Source organism: Crocuta crocuta, unplaced genomic scaffold, assembly GCF_008692635.1.
Source record: "Crocuta crocuta isolate KB4526 unplaced genomic scaffold, BGI_CrCroc_1.0 scaffold13, whole genome shotgun sequence".
NCBI classification, from domain to species: domain Eukaryota; kingdom Metazoa; phylum Chordata; class Mammalia; order Carnivora; family Hyaenidae; genus Crocuta; species Crocuta crocuta.
Window position 1 is genome coordinate 8,533,495 of NW_027530007.1, and position 20,149 is coordinate 8,553,643.

Consider the following 20,149-nt stretch of genomic DNA (forward strand, 5'->3'; position numbering starts at 1 on the left):
GCCCGAAGCCAGCTCCTGCGGCCCGAACCCCGACTCGTAGCGGCCGAGCCCGAGGGGCTTCTGGGGTCCGGTGCCCCGGCCGCGTCGTACGCTGTGACGGGGACCGCGGCCAGTCTGCCCGGTAGACCCTCCTGACCGCGACCCCCGTGTATGTGGGGTCTCCGGGGCTGAGCCGAGAGCTCTACACGGATGATCTCCCTCCCCAGCGGTGCTGTTCTGCGGGGCGGTGTTCTTATCTGTAACGGAAGGGTAAACTGAGGCGAAGGAACTTGCCCGAGAACGATAGCAGAGGTTGGGATCCAGGCAGCCGCTTTGCGGAGCCCGGGCCTCCCCGTCTGGGAAAACTCGCACCGCGGCGCCCCGAAGCCTCGCTGTGTATCCCGCCCTGGCTCGAGTTTTCTTTCTCTTTGCAGCGTTTTGACTCAAATGGGTGATGAAAAGGACTCTTGGAAAGTGAAAACTTTAGATGAAATTCTTCAGGAAAAGAAACGACGGAAGGAACAGGAGGAGAAAGCAGAGATAAAACGCTTAAAAAATGTAAGCCATGTTTTTTAAGTAAGTGGTTTTCTTAAAGGAGATTTAATTTCTTTGCCCTCGTTTTTCCATTAGAACAACGCTTCTTCGGTGAAGTTCTTTTGTACTTCCAAATGTCGCAGGTGAGCCCAAAATCTATTCTAAAAATTAACAAAAACATTCAGATACTCAGTTTACGTTGAAGACGAATTGATAACATACTAAAGCTGTGTGTAGATTCAGGATCTCCGCGGAGAATAAAGTACTTTGAACCTGAATTCATTAGTGCAATTGGACTAATTTTTCTCATATCATCATTTCTGTGTCCGTGATACCATTTCCAAGTATGTCTAGTATAGTAGGAGGCTGCCTCGAAATTAATATTCGTGTTTTGCGGGGTTTCTGGTTTGCATAATAACATAATCAGAGAAACTTTTGGTAATTTGATACGGAGTATGAACAGAAGTACTTGTTTCTGTTCATCTTAGGAGCTGACGTTTGTTAACTATTTCTGAGTACTGTACGAGGTGTCACAAAGTATTTGGCGTATAAAATGTGGTTTAAGGCTCCTATTTGGCTTATATAAACAACTAACGTACTTGGCATAGAGTCTAATATTCCTTGTCGTATTTGCGGATTTCAAGTTTTTCACCTTAGGTTCTGGGTTATAGAGAGTTGTGATTTTAATGCGATTTGAGTGAAAGCTTTTTATACCTCGTAACATTGATCCATTCAAAGTGTACGAGAAACGTTGTTTTTGGATGCTGGCAAGGTTTGATTATCATTTAAAAGACTTTTATCTGTGAGGAAATGACTTTCTCCTTGCTTCTTAGTCTGATGACCGGGATTCCAAGCGGGATTCCCTTGAGGAGGGGGAGCTGAGGGACCACCGCATGGAGATAACAATCAGGAACTCGCCGTACAGAAGAGAGGACTCCATGGAAGACAGGTGGGGAGAAGGTGCACATGCACTTCCCCGTGCAAACGGCTGGGTCCCACGACCCCGCTGTGGTCCTGGCTGACCTTCCCCGGTGTTCCTTTAAAAAGTTTGAAGTGGTGCCTTTAGGTTTACTTCACAGTTGAGACGGGCTTTGTGTGGCATCAGCTGTCACCGCAGTCCTCTTGTGAAAAGATTGAATGAGTGTATATTCCTTTCTTTGCAGTTATCCTTTGGTCAAATGACTTTGCTTTCACAAATTGCACTTAAAGAATTGCGTATGTGTGCTGTTAGTGATTACTGAAAGGACTGCCTAAAATTTGCACAGATGAACCACTAGAATCCTGAAGTATACTCGAGCAAGGCCTTTAAGCAGTAGCGGTGCTAGCGAGGCCGGTATTTTCCGACACCCCTTCCCACGCCACGGTGTCCCCTCACTTGTTTCCTTGTCATATCCATCATCATCACCAAATTACCTATCATCAAATAATTAAAGCCAGTCTAGCCAGAAATTGAAGTATAAGGACATACAGGTTGTGAATTCTCCCAACATTTTGGTCATGTAGTCAGTGAAAGATTATGAGTGACCTTTTGAGGTCATTAAGTTTTATTAAAATTGTGATACCTTTTTTTAACAGCTCTTATTGAGGTGTAAATGACAAACTGCGTATACGTAAAGTGTGCAGTTTGACATGTTTGTACATGCTTGTGAAACTATCACCATGATCAAGGTAATGAACGTGGGCGTCCTACCCCGAAGGTTCCGCAGAGGGGCATTTTCATTCCATGTACACATTGATTATTCATTTACAGTTTACATTTGTGTCTATATTTGATAAGCAGTTTTGGCCTAAGTTTCATAGTTAATAAGGTTTAAATGATTTCAGACTCAACTTTATTTGTATTTTTGAGCTCTGCATTTTTCTGGGTTGTAGAAACTCACGGTGCTCTGATGGTTCTCACATTACTTTCTGAAGCACAATGTGATGCTGTTGTATCTTCTTTCAGAGGAGAGGAAGATGACTCTTTGGCTATCAAACCACCCCAGCAAATGTCTCGGAAAGAAAAGGCTCACCACAGGAAGGATGAAAAGAGGAAAGAGAAACGTAGGCATCGTAGCCATTCAGCAGAAGGGGGTACAGAAGCATTTATTATATTTCTTTGTATCACGTCCAAGTATAGGTCTGATTCCTGTATCATAATGTGCTGTCTTCTCCAGAGCACAATTAGAAGAGAAAGTAAAATCTTAGCCAAAAGCATACATTTTTCCATAGATCATTCTGAATAGCTATTTATTTTCCTTCTATTGTTTTTTTTCTCTTATTACGTTGTTTTGGGTTAGTTTGTTTAAATGTAATGTTGTCTTTTTTTAAATGTATGTTTATTGGGGCACCTGGGTAGGTCATTTGGTTTAGTGTCGGACTTCAGCTCAGGTCTTGATCTCATAGTCTGTGGGTTCGAGCCCTGCGTCGGGCTCTGTGTGGACAGCTCAGAGCCTGGACCCTGCTTCAGATTCTGTATCTCCCTCTCTCTCTTCCCCTCCCCCACTCGCTTTCTGTCTCTCAAAATAAAGACATAAAAAATATTTTTTTAATGAAAAAAATATGCTTATGTTTGAAAGAGAGCAAGACATAGCATGAGTGGGGGAGGGGCAGACAGAAAGAGAGACACAGAATCCAAAGCAGACTCCAACCTCTGAGCTGTCAGCATAGAGCCTAATGTGGAGCTCAAACTCCCAAATCATGAGATCATGACCTGAGCAGAAGTCAGACGTTTAACTGACTGAGCCATCCAGGCACCCCATAAATGTTGTAATATTGTCTTAAGTCAACAAATATAGGGGATTTGTATGCAATTTTTTAAAGTTTATTTATTTTGAGACGGAGACCGCACATGCAAGCTGGAGTCGGGCAGAGAGAGGGGGAGAAAGAATCCCAAGCAGGCTCCGTGCTGTCAGCACAGAGCTGGACACAGGGCTCTGTCTCACAGACCAGGAGATTATGACCTGAGTGGAAATCACAAGTCGGGTGCTTAATCTGCTGAGCCACCCAGGCATCCTTCCGTTATAGTATTTTTAAAAATAAGTTTTTTTCCTAGCTTAGCATGATTGCGAGAGTATAGTAGGTAACACGTATAACACACAAAATATGTGTTGACTGTTTTAACAGTAAGCTCTTAGAGTTTTTAGGGAGTCAAAAGTTACACATGGATTTCTGACTGTACTTGGGGGTCAGTGCGTCAACGTTGTATTGTTCAAGGATCAACTATAGTCTAATTATAGCTTAATACAGAAAGTTACAGTTTTATTCAGTGATAACCATGTTATTTTTTCCCTCACTTTGAGGCTTACTGCATAGGATTTTAAGTTTTCATGTTCTTTTGCTTTTTTAACATAAAACCGTGATTGTTTCTCTGAAGTCATTAATTTAATGTTTTCTTCTTTACTAGTATTTTTTTGAAAAAAACTTAATTTTTTTTAAATGTTCATATTTAAATTTTTTTTAATCTTTTATTTATTTCTGAGAGAGAGAAAAAGAGAGACAGCGTGAGCAGGGGAGGGTCAGAGAGAGAAGGAGACACAGAATCTGAAGCAGGCTCCAGGCTCTGAGCTGTCAGTGCAGAGCCCGACGCGGGGCTCGAACCCACGAACCGCGAGATCATGACCTGAGCCAAAGTTGGATGCTTAAATGACCGAGCCACCCGGGCGTCCCTAAATGTTCATATTTTAGAGTGATAGAGCAGGAGTGGGGGAGGGGCAGAGAGCGTGGGGACCCAGAATCTGAAGCAGCTCCAGGCTCTGAGCTGTCAGCACAGAGCCCGACACGGGGCACGAACTAACGAACTGTTGAGATCATGACCTGAGCTGAAGTCGGACGCTTAACCAACTGAGCCACCCACGTGCCCCAGAAATTTTTTTTAATCTTTTAATTCATTTTCTTAGAGTGTGTGCACACAAGCAGGGGAGGGCAGAACGAGGGGGCAGAGGGTCTGAAGCAGGTGCTGCACTGGCAGCAGGGAGCCCCCGATGTGGGGTTCAAGTTCATGAACCGTGAGATGACTTGGGCCGGAGTCAGACACTTAACCTGAGTCACCAGGCGCCCCTTCACTATTTTCGGAGTGAGTTCTGGGCGTCGGCCCCTTGCACGACCCGCTCTTCCCTTAGGGAAGCACGCTAGGGCGAAGGAGAAGGAGAGGGAGCACGAGCGCCGGAAGCGACACCGGGAGGAGCAGGACAAGGCCCGGCGCGAGTGGGAGCGGCAGAAGCGGCGGGAGCTGGCGCGGGAGCACTCCCGGCGGGAGAGGTGCGTGGCGCTCGGGGGCCTGAACCCAGCGCGGCTGGGGCCGGCGCCCCGTCACAGCCGTTTCGATGCACACACGGAACCCAGTAGTGAAGCACAGATGGGGCAGAAGTGGTTTGAGTCCACACCGTGGCGCGGTAAACGTGGGCTGGTGCCGACCAAGGGGCTTGTCCTAAAGGGGTTACGTTTTTACCGCATCTTGAAGACAGAAATCGGTGTGACTTTTCCTGAGAGGTGATCGTGGAGGGAACGGAAATATGTGTGTCGGTTTCCTCCGGGTGCAGGCTGGTGGGGGAGGTCCTCGGGAGCCAGGTCATTCTAGCGGTTGCTTGAGGCCCCCTGGAAGAGGGTGATTTGGGCCTGATGGAAGGGGCATTGCTGCTGGGAGCTGGAGGTCTGAGAAAGGAATTCAGACCTAAGGAGTGCGGTTTGGGGCCAAAACATAGCAGTAGGGAGGGGCGGGGAGGGAGTCGAGCAGGGAGAGAGGATCTTCCTCCTCCTGTCAGTCGATGCCGGGGAAGGGGGAGGAGGAGCTGTAAATACTTCTGAGCTTTTGCGTGAGGATGGGCCATACCTTGTGAGAGGAAGGCGGTCCGCGTGCACTGCGCTCACGTTACAGCGTGGAGTAGGCCCCTCTCAGATTCAGGCCATTGCACGCATTGAAATTCTGACACAGTCAGCACCCAAGAGAAGTCTGTTGTAGGGCGACTCGTCCGGTCACTGGGCAAGTATTTTTTGAGTGCCTGCTCTGTACCAAGCTCTCTTCCAGGTGGTCCAAGCGAGGAAGACTAAGGAAATTTATCGCTGAGGGTTCTGTAGGTCACAGCAGAAATAGACTGTGGTTCTTTCAAACAAAACAAAACAGGGGCGCCTGAGTGGCTCAGTCGGTTGAGCATCCAACTTCGGCTCAGGTCATGATCTCACAGTTCGTGGGTTCGAGCCCCGCGTCGGGCTCTGTGCTGACAGCTAGCTCAGAGCCTGGAGCCTGTTTTGGATTCTGTGTCTGTCTCCCTCTCTCTCTCTGACCCTCCCCTGCTCACGCTGTCTTTCTCTCTCTCTCAGAAATAAATAAAACATTTTTTAAAAATTAAAAAAAAAAAAAGAAAACGGAAATCCCAAAGGCCTTTTAACAGTTGTGGAACTGAGGCACGTCTCCACATACATCTCTGGAGGCTCAGATGCCCAGGAGAAAACCTCTGTTTAGCTCTCGCTCTGTTCATACGGGCTGGCTGTGACCACCAGGCCACCTCCGTGTGTTGAGATATTTCCAGAGAAAGCTTGGTGGCTGGCCTGCTGCAAGGAAGGGAGAGGTAGGAGGGTAGATGGTGCCGACGTTGCCAGCAGCCACCGCCGAATGACACGGGCACAGAAGAAGGTGTGACGAGAGCCTTTGTTCTCCCGAGGAGGAGATAGGAGGGGAGCTGCCTCCTAAGGTAAAGATCGCAGGGTGAGCTGAGCTTTGTGTCCAGGTTCACCGCTAGCATGTGAAACCCCCACGTTTGCCAGGCGGTGCTGACAGTTTAGGACTGGCTGATGGCACAGCCGTGCGGACACCGTGGTGATCCCGAGGAAGACAGACCCGAAAACAAAAAGAAACATATGGAAAAAAACCAGCAGTGGCTGCACTCTGGTTGGAAGACAGAGTTGACAGACTTAGCACGGCACGTTACCAAGCCAACACCAACAGGTGAGAGGAAAGATCAGAATCCACAATTGCTACGGTTTGTTTGAAATGTCTGATTTTCAACAAAATGTTTTGAGACCTGAAAGAAATGGGAAAGTATGGCTTCCTATTAAGGAAGAAAAGCATCAGTGGAAATGGAGTGTTCCATATTAGCAAGGGACTTGAAACGGAGCAATAGAAATTTGTTTTCTGAAGAACAGAGACAACTGAAGAAAGATGACTAGAGCCACAGATCTGTGGCACAGCATCTGTTTTACAAACACCATGTAACTCGAAGTACCAGGAGAGCAGAGGGACGCGGCACAAAGATACCTTCTTAAATAATGGCTGAAATCTTCCCAAATTTGATGAAAAACAGTTATCTACGTATCCAAGAAGTTCAGTATCCCAAGTAGGATAAATACAAAGACACATCACAGTTAAACTGGTGAAAGCTAAAGAGAAAACTTTGAAGGCAGTAAGAGGGAAGATATCTACATGGAAGGGGGGCTTCAGTGTGACTCGTGGCCAACTTCTCATTAGCAGCAGTGGAGACCAGGTGCACCTGGTCAGTCAGTTAACCATTCAACTTCAGCTCGGGTCAGGATCTCAGTGGTCTGTAGGTCTGAGCCTCGCGTTTGGCTCTGTGCTAACAGTTCAGAGCCTGGAGCCTGCTTTGGTTTCTGTGTCTCCCTCTCTGCCCCATTTCTTCTCATTTTCCTCCCTCCCTCCCTCCCTCCCCCCCCTCTCTCTCTTCCTCTCCCCTCCCCACCAAAACATTAGCATTAAAACAAAAATTATTTTAAAAAGAAAGAAACTGGAGGCCAGAAGGCAATGGAATGGTATAGTCACGCTGCAGAAAGAAACCCTGCAACCAGGACATCGGTATACAGCAAAACTGTTCTTTTTTTTTTTAATGTTTTTATTTATTTTTGAGAGAGAGGTAGAGACAGCATGAGCAAGGGAGGGTCAGAGAGAGGGATTTACAGAATCCGAAGACAGGCTCCAGGTTCCGAGCAAGCTGTCGGCACAGAGCCCAATGTGGGGCTCAAACCCACAAACCGTGAGATCATGACCTGAGCCGAAGTCAGCTGCTTAACTGACTGAGCTACCCAGGCGCCCCAGCAAAACTGTTCTTCAAAAGTGAGGGGAAAATCACAACTGGTGGACTTCATTGTTAGTAATACCTGCCTTAAGGAATACTTGAGGGCAGGGAGTGGGGGGGCAGCACTTGGGTGGCTCAGTCGGTTAAGCGTCAACTTTGGCTCAGGTCATGATCTCACTATCCATGAGTTTGAGTCCCACGTCAGGCTCTGTGCTGACAGCTCAGAGCCTGGAGCCTGTTTCAGATTCTGTGTCTCCCTCTCTGGTCCTCCCCTGCTCACACTGTTTCTCTCAGAAATAAGTAAAACATTAAAAAAAATTTTTTTTAAGTGTTGTTTACATTGTGTCTGGAAACCACACTCTTTTGGATTGGAGACTAAGGAGAGACCATTGAAACATGGTGGCAGCCTGGGCCAAAGTTCACTTTTATTTATTCTTTTAACGTTTATTTGTTTTTGAGAGCATGAGTAGAAAAAGGGCAGAAAGAGAGGGAGACACAGAATCTGAAGCAGGCTCCAGGCTCCAAGCTGTCACCACAGCCTGATGCGGGGCTCAAACTCAAACTGCGAGATCATGACCTGAGCTGAAGTCAAATGCTTAACCAACTGAGGCACCCAGGCACCCCAAAAGTTCATTTTTAAACACAGCTACTTGTCAGTACGTATGACAGGCGATATTTTTAGGAGTATGATTTTTTAAAAACACATTCTGTGCAGTGGTTTTTATCTGCGTTTTATATAATTATATAACATTCATAATTTAGTCATTAGAAATGTACAATTTGAATGAATTAAGTGTACCAGAAACAAACGTAGAGTGATTTCCAAATAAGCAAAAGAAGAGAGATTGTGTATACGTTCACCAAAAAAAACCCCCCCAAAAAACCATGAAAGTAAACACATGGGAGAAGACGCAACAGCACAGCAGCCGCAGCGCGAGCAGCTCGGTCAGCGCCAGCCAGACGTCAGCCGCGCTGAGGCGGGGCTGCGTGACAGGAAGGGACATGGTAGACGTGTATGCGCCGCTCAGCAGAGTCCAAAACTGATGCAATAACTTGACACTTGAAAGGAGATAGAGGCAGTTTCCTCGATTATACTTGGAAGTTCCGGTACCCCGCTCTAGTGTTGGTAGCACGAGAGAAACCAAGGATATAAAAAATTTGGAGAATACCCTGCACCCTTTCAGTCTGACTGAGCTTGCGTGCGGGACCCACCCACAGCTGCAGACTACAGTTTCAAGTGTATCGTATGTGGGCCACACACGACAAGTGTCAAATAGAAGAGAGTTGCAGTGGTACAGAGTATGCCCGTTACCACGAAAGAAGAGATCAACAGAAAGAAACCTGGGAAAATTCTCAAAATGTTTGGAAATCCAAGCACACATTTCTGGGCTACGATAGTCCCACTACGCAAAGCTCTCCCATATCTGACTAACCCATGGCCCAAAGAGGAAATTAAAAGGAAAAATAGAAAATACTTTGAACTGAAGGGAAACAAAAGCAAGGCACCAAAAGTTAGGGGTGCACAAAATGCTGGGCCCGGAGTGAGCTGTTTTAAGCACTGATACCAGTAAAGGAAGTTGTCCAGTCAGCGGCCTGAGCTTCTTCCCCAAGAGGGCAGGAGAAAGAAGCAGACTCAACCCAAAGCAGGCAGCAGAAATGTCCAGAGGATCCCAAGCAGACAGAGAGCAGATGGAGGGAGGGTGTCTCAGAGCTGAGCACATGTGGGCGTGAGAGAGTAGGTCATGTGATGGGAATGTTTTAAAACTGCCTTATCGTGGTGGACAATTTCATAAATTTATGAAAAATTGAATTCACTGTTTGGAATTTTTTAAATTTTTACTAATTTTGAAATAGTCAAAGAGATCTGCGAGCAGGAGAGTGGCAGAGAGAAAATCTCAACCAGGCTCCGCACTGTCAGTATAGAGCCCAATGCGAGGCTCGAACTCCCTAATCCTGAGACCATGATCTGAGCTGAAAGAGATGTTTAAACGACTGAGTCCCCCAGCTGCCCCTCGGTGGTTAGATTTTATATGTTAAGTTACAGGTTTTATTTTGACTCTTCTGCGTTTACGGAACAGCCCTAGAATCCCAGCCTTCCTCAGCGGTAGCCTCTGAGGGGCCTCAGAGCTGGTTCAATACCAGTGACCATCCCACAGGCCTTGTTCCGCTTTCACCATTGTCTGCTCGTTGCTGGTTTATTTGTTTTTGTGATAGCTTTTCTGGTTAGACTTGGACATGGTTCTAATTCAGAATGTGAAAATCAACTGATCAGTTTTCAACGTCCGGCCGCTTTGTCGGGTGCCAGCCGCGCACACTGTGGTCACCGGTGGTTCCTGCGCCTCGGACGAGTCTCGCCCCCTTCGTGAGGCAGCTTTCCCCGCTGCCCCTCGGACACCACACTCGTACCCGCTTAGCTCCACACCAGGCCACGCTGGGGATCTGTTTGCCGTAGGGTAGTGAGAGGGTAGGACAGGGCCTGTCACCCGGTTCTACCTCCTTCTCCCCGCCTTCCTCGGGTGGGCTCTTCCACCCCCTCTGTAGCCCCTGGAAACACCGTACCGCCGTTCATACTTGGTAGGACTGCTAAGCAGAAGCCTTCTCGAACCAGTGGGCTCATTCCTCACGGGCAGTTATCTCATTGTGCCAGCATTTTGCTGTATTCTGTTGCGGCTGTCGGGCTGTGTGCACGTATGTATTCCAGTTTTGGTTTGCACAACCTAAGTGGGCAGTTTATAAATTTGAGCAAAAAGCACTTGAGGTAAAAAAGAAAACTTTGTGTTTGTGGAGAGAGACTTGGCCTATGTTTGTTGCAGGGACCGCCTTGAGCAGCTGGAGAGGAAGCGGGAACGAGAACGAAAGTTGCGTGAGCAGCAGAAGGAACAGCGGGAACAGAAGGAGCGGGAGCGGCGCGCTGAGGAGCGGCGCAAGGAGCGCGAGGCCCGAAGGGAAGGTACGCGTGGGCGCACCCTGTGCTTGCGGTGTTGCGCCCGTGGGTGACCCCAGGGCTGCACAGATGACGCTGCGGGCTGAGCGCCCTGGACTGTGGCTGAGCGAAAGAGGAACAGACTGAGGCTCGGGAGTGGAGTCTGACCGTGCAGTTCCTTGCCGAAGAAGGCACTAGTCGCTTGAGGCCTGAGGCGCAGGTGTGCGGCCGGGGCGTTCCCGGGCCTGGTGCCCGACGGCTGTGGGGAGGCCCCGGCTGGAAGAGGTGGGTCGTGGCCCCTTCTTTTCTGGCCGGTAGAGTGTAGAGGGCCCACGCGGGTCCTCAGGACGCCTCAGTCTCCAGGCCTCTCTCGCCAGAGCTGTTCGCAGGTGCAGTGGGTTGCCGTCAGCGGGGGTGGGGGTGAGATCCGGGGAGAGGGTGCTGCCAGCACCGCCTCCTGTGTTCTGTTCCCCAGTGTCTGCACATCACCGGACCATGAGGGAAGACTATGGCGACAAAGTGAAAGCAAGCCACTGGAGTCGCAGCCCGCTGCGGCCTCCGCGAGAGCGGTTTGAGCTGACAGATGGCCGGAAGCCAGGTGAGCGCGCGCAGCCACTGCCTGGAGGCCGGCACGGTGCGGTTCTCGCTCGGGGTCTTTATGCACGAAAGCTTTTGTTCTGCACAGGGAGGTGGCGTGCTTCCGTCTCACGGGACAGGACCGTTAACATTTGCGTGGAGCACATTTGTATCTGAGCGGAAACGTTGGTTACGGGTCTCTGAGAGCCGTTTTCCAGCCGCGGGTGGCTGAGGGGTTTAGCGTACGGACTGAAGTTCATCTCTGTGTGAAAGATCCCGCGCCGTCTTGTTTATCGTAAACACGTTCACCTTTGATGGTTTGTGTCACAAGTGAAAGAAGAGAAAGTGGAAGAGAGAGACCTGCTGTCCGACCTGCAAGACGTCAGTGACAGCGAACGCAAGACCAGCTCGGCCGAGTCCTCGTCAGGTGAGCGCGGGCTCCGCCGCCCTGAGGGAGGCCCCCGTGGTCCCTGCCTGCGGTCACTTGCGGCCGTTTTCCTCTGAAGCGGAATCAGGGTCGGGTTCGGAGGAGGAGGAAGAGGAGGAGGAGGAGGAGGAGGAGGAGGAGGAGGGCAGCAGCAGCGAGGAGTCGGAGGAGGAAGAGGAGGAGGAGGAGGAGGAGGAGGAGACCGGCAGCAACTCGGAGGACGCGTCTGGACAGTCGGCCGGTGAGGAGGGCGCCGGGCGCGACGGTTTCGTTTGCCGGGCTCTGCAGGCCGCCGGGGTCGCGTGGACACACAGGTCTCCAGACGGCAAATGCCTCGCCCCCGGAGGCTCCGCCTGAGCCCCCCAGACGGGTCATTTACAGTGATTCTTGCTTTCCGTTAGCTAAAGCAGCCCCTTGCTTGTGCCCGCGGAGGGTCTGAAGACCCCACGTCAGCGCGGGGCCCGCAGCCCCGCAGATCTGAGCAGACGCCTGCTCTCTCTTGCAGAGGAAGTGAGCGAAGACGAGATGAGTGAGGATGGGGAGCGAGAGAACGAGAACCACGTCCTCGTTGGTGAGAGGCGCCCCGGCGCTTGGTCTTGTCCCGCATCCGTTTAGTGCCAGCGCCTCAGCCTTCCTCCGGGCGCCCCACAGGCACAGGCAGCTGGTGCTCCGAGAGACCCCGTTCCCCGAGCACCGCACCGTTGGCTGCCTGCGACCCTGGGGGGCCAGCATCCCGTACTGGGGACTGTGCTGACTTGAGTGTCGCCGTGGCTCAGACGCTGCAGGTGGCTGGGAAGCGCCGGCCAGGGCCCCGCCTCTGAGCTCGGGTCCAGCCCCAGGGCCGTCCCCTTCGGGTGGACACCAGCAAGGCCGTGTCCGCGGGGCCCGACAGGAGCTCTGCGGGTGCCGCCTTTGAGCTCGGTCTCCGGTCGGGGGCTCCCCGTGCACGTGGCCGAGCTGGCGAGTCCCCAGACCCTAGGGCCCTCTGTCCAGGGCGGTGGGATACACACTTGCGCACAGCATCCTGGGGTCGTTCTCGTGAGGCTCGCTTCCCCTCCGCCCCCACCGCCGAGCGGGAGGGGGGACGACGGTTGCTTATTCTTGGTTCCATAACTGGGTTTAACTTTTGAAGTTCCAGAGTCCCGATTTGACCGAGACTCCGGGGACAGTGAGGACGGGGAGGAAGAAGCCGGCGAGGGCACCCCACAGAGCAGCGCCCTGACGGAAGGGGACTTCGTGCCCGACTCTCCCGCCTTGTCACCCATTGAACTCAAACAGGAGCTGCCCAAGTACCTCCCTGCCTTGCAGGTCAGGCGTCCCCCCCACGCCAGGGCTGCTTCTGCTGTGTGATTACAAGCAAGCCTGCTGGCTGAGAGCAGGGGCTGGGTCCCCGGTGTGGGCATCTGTCACCCGGGTCACCAGGGCCTTGGTGGTGTGGTTGGTGCAGTGGGGGCTCCTGTCCTCGGTGTCATCTTAGCACGGGGCAGACAGGCCAGTCCTGGCACAGAAGGACGCGCCTGGGACCACCTCTTCTCCACGTTGGGTGTATTCTGTAGTCAAAGAGCACGTGCTCATTGAAGAAACCAGAGAAGAGGGCTGCTCCTGGCCCCACCACCAGACACATCCTGGGGCTTCTGGAGACTTCTGGGCAGGATTTGTTCCACTGGCCTGACGTGGGTGTGTGGGCGGCAGAGCCGCCGTGTCCTCAGGGCAGGCTTCCTTCCAGGGCTGTCGGAGCGTGGAGGAGTTCCAGTGTCTGAACAGGATCGAAGAAGGCACGTACGGGGTGGTGTACCGAGCAAAGGACAAGAAAACAGGTGGGTGCTGGACCGGGGGCTCCCCCAGAGGTGGGGACGGGCAGGACCCGGGTGGCACAGAGCCCGTCCCTGTTTAGGAAGGACCTTGTGCTGAAGAGCATTGTCCTCGGGGGCACCTGCTGCGCCAGCCCGGGCCCGGAGTCTTTGCTGTCCGCAGCCCCACCGGCGCCCGTGCGGGTCTGGGAGGGAGGCTGGCCGTCCTGGCCTTCGCGCCCTCGGTGTCAAGGTCCTCGAACACGCACTTCCGACTCTCCTGGGAGCCTTTTCTCCCCAGATGCCCGGCCATGGCCTCGCCTTACCTGGCCGCCAGCAGCTAGTGACTCGTGGGCCCCTGAGCAGTTGACTCTCTGGTGCCCGTGGAGGCCCAAGGTCAGCCTGACCGCGAGGCTCTGCCGCTCGCTTGTGACAGCGGGTGCCTCTGCCCCAGATCGGAGTGCTAGCGCCCGCAGCTGGGGCTTGCACCGTCCGAGGGGCCGCCTGAGGTGCTCAGACCCTGGTGATTGTGTCTGTCCTGGGATGTCGAGGTTTGCTGGCAAATCACAGTAGGGGTAGAGAGAGACACAGGAAAACTTTGCTTAGCTGTTTCGGACAAAAGCCTCCTGCGTCTGTCAGACCACAGATTGGGGCGTTTTCATGGTGCTGACGTAACGTGGGGCTTTCCGGTGCAGAGTAAGAGCCGCTCCCTACATCCCGGTGAGACGTGTGTTCTCAGCCCGTCTTTGAACTGTTTTCAGATGAAATTGTGGCTCTGAAGCGGCTCAAGATGGAGAAGGAGAAGGAGGGCTTTCCAATCACGTCCCTGAGGGAGATCAACACCATCCTCAAGGCGCAGCACCCCAACATTGTCACCGTCAGGGTGAGGCAGCCCCGGCCTGTGCCCCAAGGGTCCCTGCGATTCCTGCCCACCGTGTTGTGCAATAGTTGAGCGCTCGCCTCCCCAAATGTCCGCCCCCCCAGGGTCGTCGCACCTAGTAGGTAGCAGCTGTCCCCAGCGGCTGTGCCCCGGGAGCCCGCGGTTGGTTGCAGGGCCTGGAGGCGAGCTCAGCACCCACAGACCCGCTCTCGTTTGCTAGGAGATCGTCGTGGGGAGCAACATGGACAAGATCTACATCGTGATGAACTACGTGGAGCACGATCTCAAGAGCCTGATGGAGACCATGAAGCAGCCCTTCTTGCCAGGTGGGGCCTGGGACACGGGGGGGGCCAGCCGCAGGGGAGGGTCTCCCACAGCCCCGATCGACTCCCACAGGCGTCTGGCCCTTCGGCCGCCCAGGGTGCAGGCGGCATGTCCCTGGGGCGGAAGGAGCCCTGAGTGCCCCGCACCATGTACACACGTGTGTGTGCGCACGTGCGTGTGCGGGGGCTGTGCCGAGGGGGGAGCGTTCCCGGGATAACCACAGCCCGAGGGGCCTGGGTCCCGCTGAGGCGGGTAGGTGACCGGGGGCGCTGGCCCGCTGCCACGCAGGGGAGGTGAAGACACTGATGATCCAGTTGCTGCGCGGCGTCAAGCATCTGCACGACAACTGGATCTTGCACCGAGACCTTAAGACGTCCAACCTGCTGCTGAGCCACGCCGGCATCCTCAAGGTGAGCCCCCAGGGCGCCCCCACGGGCGCCTGGCGCCCGGCCTCAGGGCCCGCCCACAGCCCGGCCTCCGTCCTCACAGGTGGGGGACTTCGGGCTGGCGAGGGAGTACGGATCTCCTCTGAAGGCCTACACCCCGGTCGTCGTGACCCTGTGGTACCGCGCCCCAGAGTTGCTGCTCGGCGCCAAGGTGAGTGCCGGGACGCCGGGGGGCCAGCCTGCGCTCAGTGCCCTCCCCCCAGCCCCCTGAGTGTGCCCCTGGCCCCCCAGGAGTACTCCACGGCTGTGGACATGTGGTCGGTGGGCTGCATCTTTGGGGAGCTGCTGACCCAGAAGCCGCTGTTCCCGGGGAAGTCGGAGATCGACCAGATCAACAAAGTGTTCAAGGTGGGTTTGGCTCGCCTGCAGGGCGCCCGGACCAGACCTTCCCTGCGGGCCGTGGCTGTTCTGAAACTCTCTCTCTCTCTCTCTCTCTCTCTCTCTCTCTCTCTCTCTCCCTCTCCCTCTCAGGACCTGGGGACCCCCAGTGAGAAAATCTGGCCTGGCTACAATGACCTCCCTGCGGTCAAGAAGATGACCTTCACCGAGTACCCCTATAACAATCTCCGTAAACGCTTCGGGGCCCTGCTCTCAGACCAGGGCTTTGACCTCATGAACAAGTGTGTGAACCTACAGGTGGTGCCCCCTGGGCCCCGGGCCCCGCCCCGCCCCCAACCTGGGGGTGCCAGCTGCCCTTGTTCTCCTAGGTTCCTGACCTACTTCCCTGGGCGGAGGGTCAGCGCGGAGGACGGTCTCAAGCACGAGTATTTCCGAGAGACCCCTCTCCCCATTGACCCCTCGATGTTCCCCACGTGGCCCGCCAAGAGTGAGCAGCAGCGGGTGAAGCGCGGCACGAGCCCACGGCCCCCCGAAGGCGGCCTGGGCTACAGCCAGCTGGTGAGGGGCAGGCCGGCAGGTGGGGGGGGGGGTCCCCAAGGCGGGGCCAGCCCAGCCGGAGCCCCACGATGCCACTTGCTCCGCAGGGCGACGATGACCTGAAGGAGACGGGCTTCCATCTCACCACCACAAACCAGGGGGCCTCGGCCGCGGGGCCCGGCTTCAGCCTCAAGTTCTGAAGTTCGGCGCGGGGCGCACGTCAGCCCTGCGGGTACCGACCAGCAAGGCTCAGTCGGGACCAGGGCAGGTGCCAGAGGCAGCTTGTGGGTCCAGACCGAGGCCCGGCCCTGACTGGACGCAGCTGCTGGAGGCCAGTGTGGCCTCACATCTTGACCTCACGTCGCAGACTGCCTGTCTTGTTTGCTTTTCCAACATTTCATTTTTATCTTGGCTTGTAAATTTGTAGAATTAAATCACATTTTCCTTGTTGTGGGAGGAAAGGCTGTATTCTTCCGGATGTGTCAGACTCGCCTTGGGAAGAGGGGGCGTCTAGGTGGCTGGTGTGGGTGGACACGCGCCCGACACACACTCAGCATGGTGACCACCGGGGGCTGCACTGTTAGGACACCGGTCCCGGAGCGGAGCCGTGGGGGGCGGGGGGTGGTTCTCGTTAACCTTCAGGCTCCTTTGCGCCTCCCTGCCCCTCGCTCAGGGCACCCCCAGCCCCCAGGCCCTCCCGCGGCCAACGTACGAGCTCCTGGCCACGGTGGGTTTGTACCAAGGTGACCCGTGTTTCAGGATGCAGTAAAGTACGCTTGGGGGGAAGCTCTGCTCTGTCCCTCCCACAGCAGGCGCCTCGCGGACCAGTCCCGAGCTCGTGCTGCCCAGAGGGGCCCCAGGCCTGCGCTCTGCGGGGAGAAGGGTGGCCCCTGACCCCACGTGGCCAGGTCCTCCTTGGCCCTGCCCGGTCCCCAGCTCCCGGTCCGGGCGGGCAGGACGTNCCCCAGGCCCGGCCCCGCTGGCACCGCCAACCTTCTCCCCTGACTCCTGCCCAGGCGCGCGTCCTGGGCCGCACTCGCCCCCTTCCACTCCCACTGGAGGCCTCACGGGCACGGTGGCCCGGCCCTTGCCAGCCTCCCTGCCTCCCCCGTTGCTGCGCGACCCCGAGGCCCAGCCGGGACCCCGGGCTCCAGCGGCCCCGCCTGTGTCCGTGGGAATGATGCTCACGCGTGGGCCTCCGTGTTCCCCACTTCGGGACCAGCCGGGAAAAGCCTGCCTTGGCCTTGGCCTCAGGTCCACAAGCTCACCCCAAGGAACTGTGCCGAGGTCGGGGCGTCCCGGCCCAGGCTCCCCACACCAAGCTGGGCACAGGCCGGTAGCCCCACCCCGCAGGACCCGCGGCCACTCGCCCTCCCGCCCAAGAAAGGGGGCGCAGACTTCAGAGAGAAAGTGCTTTATCAGCGGCCTCGGCTCCGGGGCGCTCAGCCCCGCACGCGGACCCGCCAGGAGTAGGTGCTGAGCACGCGCTGCCGCCGGCGCACCACGCACGTGTACGTGCCCTCGTTGATGGCGTTGGCGATGATGCTCAGGTGCGCCTCGCCCAGGGCCAGGTAGCCAGGGTAGGAGAACTCCAGGGGCTCCTGGTCCTTGTACCAGCTGCGGGGAGGGTGGGAAGGCTGGGCAGGGTCCCGAGCACCCGCCACCCGCCCTCGGGGGCTCACGGGGACACAGGGCCACTCACTACACTTTGCCTTTCTTGTGGAGGATCTTCTGGCCGCAGCGGAAGGTCACGTTCCGGCCCTCAGGCACCAGCCTGGTCTTGGTCCTGGGTGGCGGTGCAGTGGCGGCCACCGTGGGGAAGGGAAACTCTGCTCCAGGGTCGGGGAAGGAGGAGCACGTCAGCGCCCCGTGCCCGGCCACGCCCAGGCCAGGACTGGGGATCCCGACTCACCGTAGCAGAAGTCACAGCTGCTGGGACAGAGCCTCTTCATAAGTCTCCGGCGGGTGTCACAGAACCCCCTCCGTGCCCACGACGTGCACACGAACAGCCGGTCCAGGCAGCCTGCAAGAGGGCAACCCGTCCTCAGGGCCTGCCCGGCACGCCACCCACCGGCCCACCCACCCACGGCGCTCACCGTAGAGTCGGTGCAGCCCCCACAGCTCATCCTGCGACAGNCGAGGAGCACGTCAGCGCCCCCGTGCCCGGCCACGCCCAGGCCGGGACTGGGGATCCCGACTCACCGTAGCAGAAGTCACAGCTGCTGGGACAGAGCCTCTTCATAAGTCTCCGGCGGGTGTCACAGAACCCCCTCCGTGCCCACGACGTGCACACGAACAGCCGGTCCAGGCAGCCTGCAAGAGGGCAACCCGTCCTCAGGGCCTGCCCGGCACGCCACCCACCGGCCCACCCACCCACGGCGCTCACCGTAGAGTCGGTGCAGCCCCCACAGCTCATCCTGCGACAGCGTCTTCCAGCCGCGCAGCGTGGCGTTGAGGTGCATGAGAGCCCGGCCGTGCTGCGAGTGCATCAGGCCCAGCGCGTGGCCGATCTCGTGGGCCGCCACGTGCACCAGGTCGGTGAGCCAAACGCCTGCAGGTCCCGCGGGTCAGGCCCTCGGACCCTGGCCCAGCCCTCCCCTCTCTGCCCGCCAGCCTTGCTCGCCGTGGCCACATCTGCTGCGGTGCGGCCACGGAGCCTCCCTCTCAGCACAGCCATGGGAAGATAAGAATGTTCCAGGCCAGCAGAGGCGGTGAGCTCGGCCCCCAGGAATGTAGCTCCTCGGCTCTGTCTCCGGCGGCAGGGGGGAGGGGGGCAGAGGGGTTTCAGGGCTCCTGGAACCCAGGCCTATGTCCTCCTCCCAGCCTCCCCCTTCCTGCCTACTTAACCCCAAACCGCACCACCCCCCCAAAGCCCTCCTGCCGTGCCCACCACCGTGGTGCAGAGGGCTCCACGGGAGGCCAGGCCATCACCTTTCTTCCAGCTGTAGCGCGTGGGGCCCAGGACCCAGTATTCGCTGTCATCGAAGTGGATGCCACCGTGCGGGGGGAAGAAGGCGTGGGCCAGCTCCCCTGTCGGGCCGTCAAAGCAGTGGTGCAGCGCGGAGACCAGGCAGTCCGTGTGGTTGACCGGGTAGAAGCCTGGGAGAGCACAGGGGCTGAGAGGGGGCCGCGGGGCCGGGCGGGGGCGGGGGCACGGCGCCCACCTATGCGGAGGTCGCTGGGCTGCTCGGGGGCCACCTCTCGGAAGCTGAAGGGGGACACGTCGCTCCACATGCGGAAGGCGGTGGCCAGGGCCCGCCGGGTCTCACTGGGGCTCAGCAGGTTCCGTGGGAAGGAGAGGATCCTGGGGTGGGGGTTCAGGTCAGGGTGGCGGCCAGGCTGCGGCACGCTCCCCTCAACATCCTGGCCCACGGTCACACCTGTAGGTGAGGTTGAAGTGGTCCCAGCGCAGCCTGGCGGGGGTCAGCGTGTAGCGGCGTCTGCGGGGCGCCTGGAGGGGCAGAGGACCCGGTCCCGGGGTGGCGAGGACACCCGCGGGGTTGGGTGCGGCGAGATCTCCCTTCAAGGAAAGCAAGTGCTCGTGGGGAAGCAGAAGGGACCGGACCGTGTCTGAAAACACTCAGAAAAAAGACTGTAGGACACGGGGCGGGGTCCGTGGTTAAGGGAGCGCTGAAGTTCCCTCCTTTGGTCTCTCTGCGTTTTTGGGTTTGCGATCCTGGCCAGTGTTATTTTTACAGCCAGAATGAAAAAGGTTTCTAACCACAGGCCAGGTCGGAGTGGGCGGGGCTGGAGGCCTGATNAGGGGGCCCCCAGCCGAGCCAGCATCATGAGCACGGGCAGCAGGCACAGGGCACCCAGCACAGCTCCCAGCCGGCCAGCCTGGGCTCGGCCCCCCGACGCCGCCGAGGACACGCAGGCCCCGAGGCCCATGGCGCCTGCGGACTCGCTGTCGGGGCCTAGGGCCCAGTGGGGCTGCGCGGGGAGGCGCTGAAGCAGCTCGGGTTACAGGGGTGGGTGCAGGGGGAGGCGCGTGCCCCTGAAGGGAACCAACTGGCCGGTCCCGCTGTCAGGACAGCCCGGCCGCCAGCGTGGGGTGCGGACCCAGGGCCTGCGGGTCGGTGGCAGTAGCCTGGGCAGGGCCTGCTGGGCGGGGTTACTTGGGGAGGGGGGGCGAGGAGGGCCCGGCAGCAAGAGAAGGGATAGAAGTTCAGGCTTAAGCAGGGGTAGTCCGTTGGGGTCCTGAGACCAGCCTTCCCCCTGGATGGAATCCCTTCAGCCCCCTCGCCCCCGAATGAGACCCGGGAACAAGCCTCTGTGGCAGCCAGCTTGGGACGAGTCCCCTGCCCCAGGGGCGCGTCTGCCTGACAGGGTCCCGAGAGAGGGGAGGGGACTAGGGGAGTGAGTACGGGTTCTGGGGGAGTGGGGGGCG

The 20,149-nt window shown here is 56.5% G+C and overlaps 2 protein-coding genes across 6 annotated transcripts; one reads left to right on the forward strand and one right to left on the reverse strand.

Moving 5' to 3' along the window:
- The first annotated feature begins 7 nt into the window (after positions 1-7).
- On the forward strand, positions 8-16,208 carry CDK11B (cyclin dependent kinase 11B). 5 transcript variants are annotated; one of them, XM_077763915.1, is made up of 20 exons: positions 8-148; positions 414-537; positions 1,347-1,462; positions 2,459-2,586; positions 4,614-4,752; positions 10,331-10,467; positions 10,916-11,038; positions 11,348-11,443; positions 11,523-11,684; positions 11,949-12,014; positions 12,576-12,751; positions 13,170-13,260; positions 13,995-14,116; positions 14,334-14,439; positions 14,726-14,847; positions 14,927-15,034; positions 15,115-15,231; positions 15,355-15,503; positions 15,591-15,780; positions 15,867-16,208. In XM_077763915.1, exons 2-20 carry the CDS (start codon positions 427-429, stop codon positions 15,957-15,959), a joined length of 2,352 nt encoding a protein of 783 aa, XP_077620041.1. In that variant the 5' UTR covers positions 8-148; positions 414-426; the 3' UTR covers positions 15,960-16,208. The 5 variants fall into 5 exon arrangements, with proteins under 5 accessions (XP_077620041.1, XP_077620043.1, XP_077620044.1 ...); XM_077763917.1 differs by having other exon boundaries at positions 12,582-12,751; XM_077763918.1 differs by having other exon boundaries at positions 2,459-2,556.
- Positions 16,209-17,157: 949 nt separating this feature from the next.
- Positions 17,158-20,143, reverse strand: MMP23B (matrix metallopeptidase 23B). The gene is made up of 8 exons (XM_077763765.1): positions 19,488-20,143; positions 19,140-19,275; positions 18,924-19,063; positions 18,691-18,858; positions 18,146-18,310; positions 17,962-18,072; positions 17,462-17,588; positions 17,158-17,376 (listed from the first exon to the last, which is right to left on the reverse strand). The coding sequence occupies exons 1-8, from the start codon at positions 19,648-19,650 to the stop codon at positions 17,202-17,204; spliced, it is 1,185 nt and encodes a 394-aa protein (XP_077619891.1). The 5' UTR covers positions 19,651-20,143; the 3' UTR covers positions 17,158-17,201.
- Between the last annotated feature and the right edge of the window lie 6 nt (positions 20,144-20,149).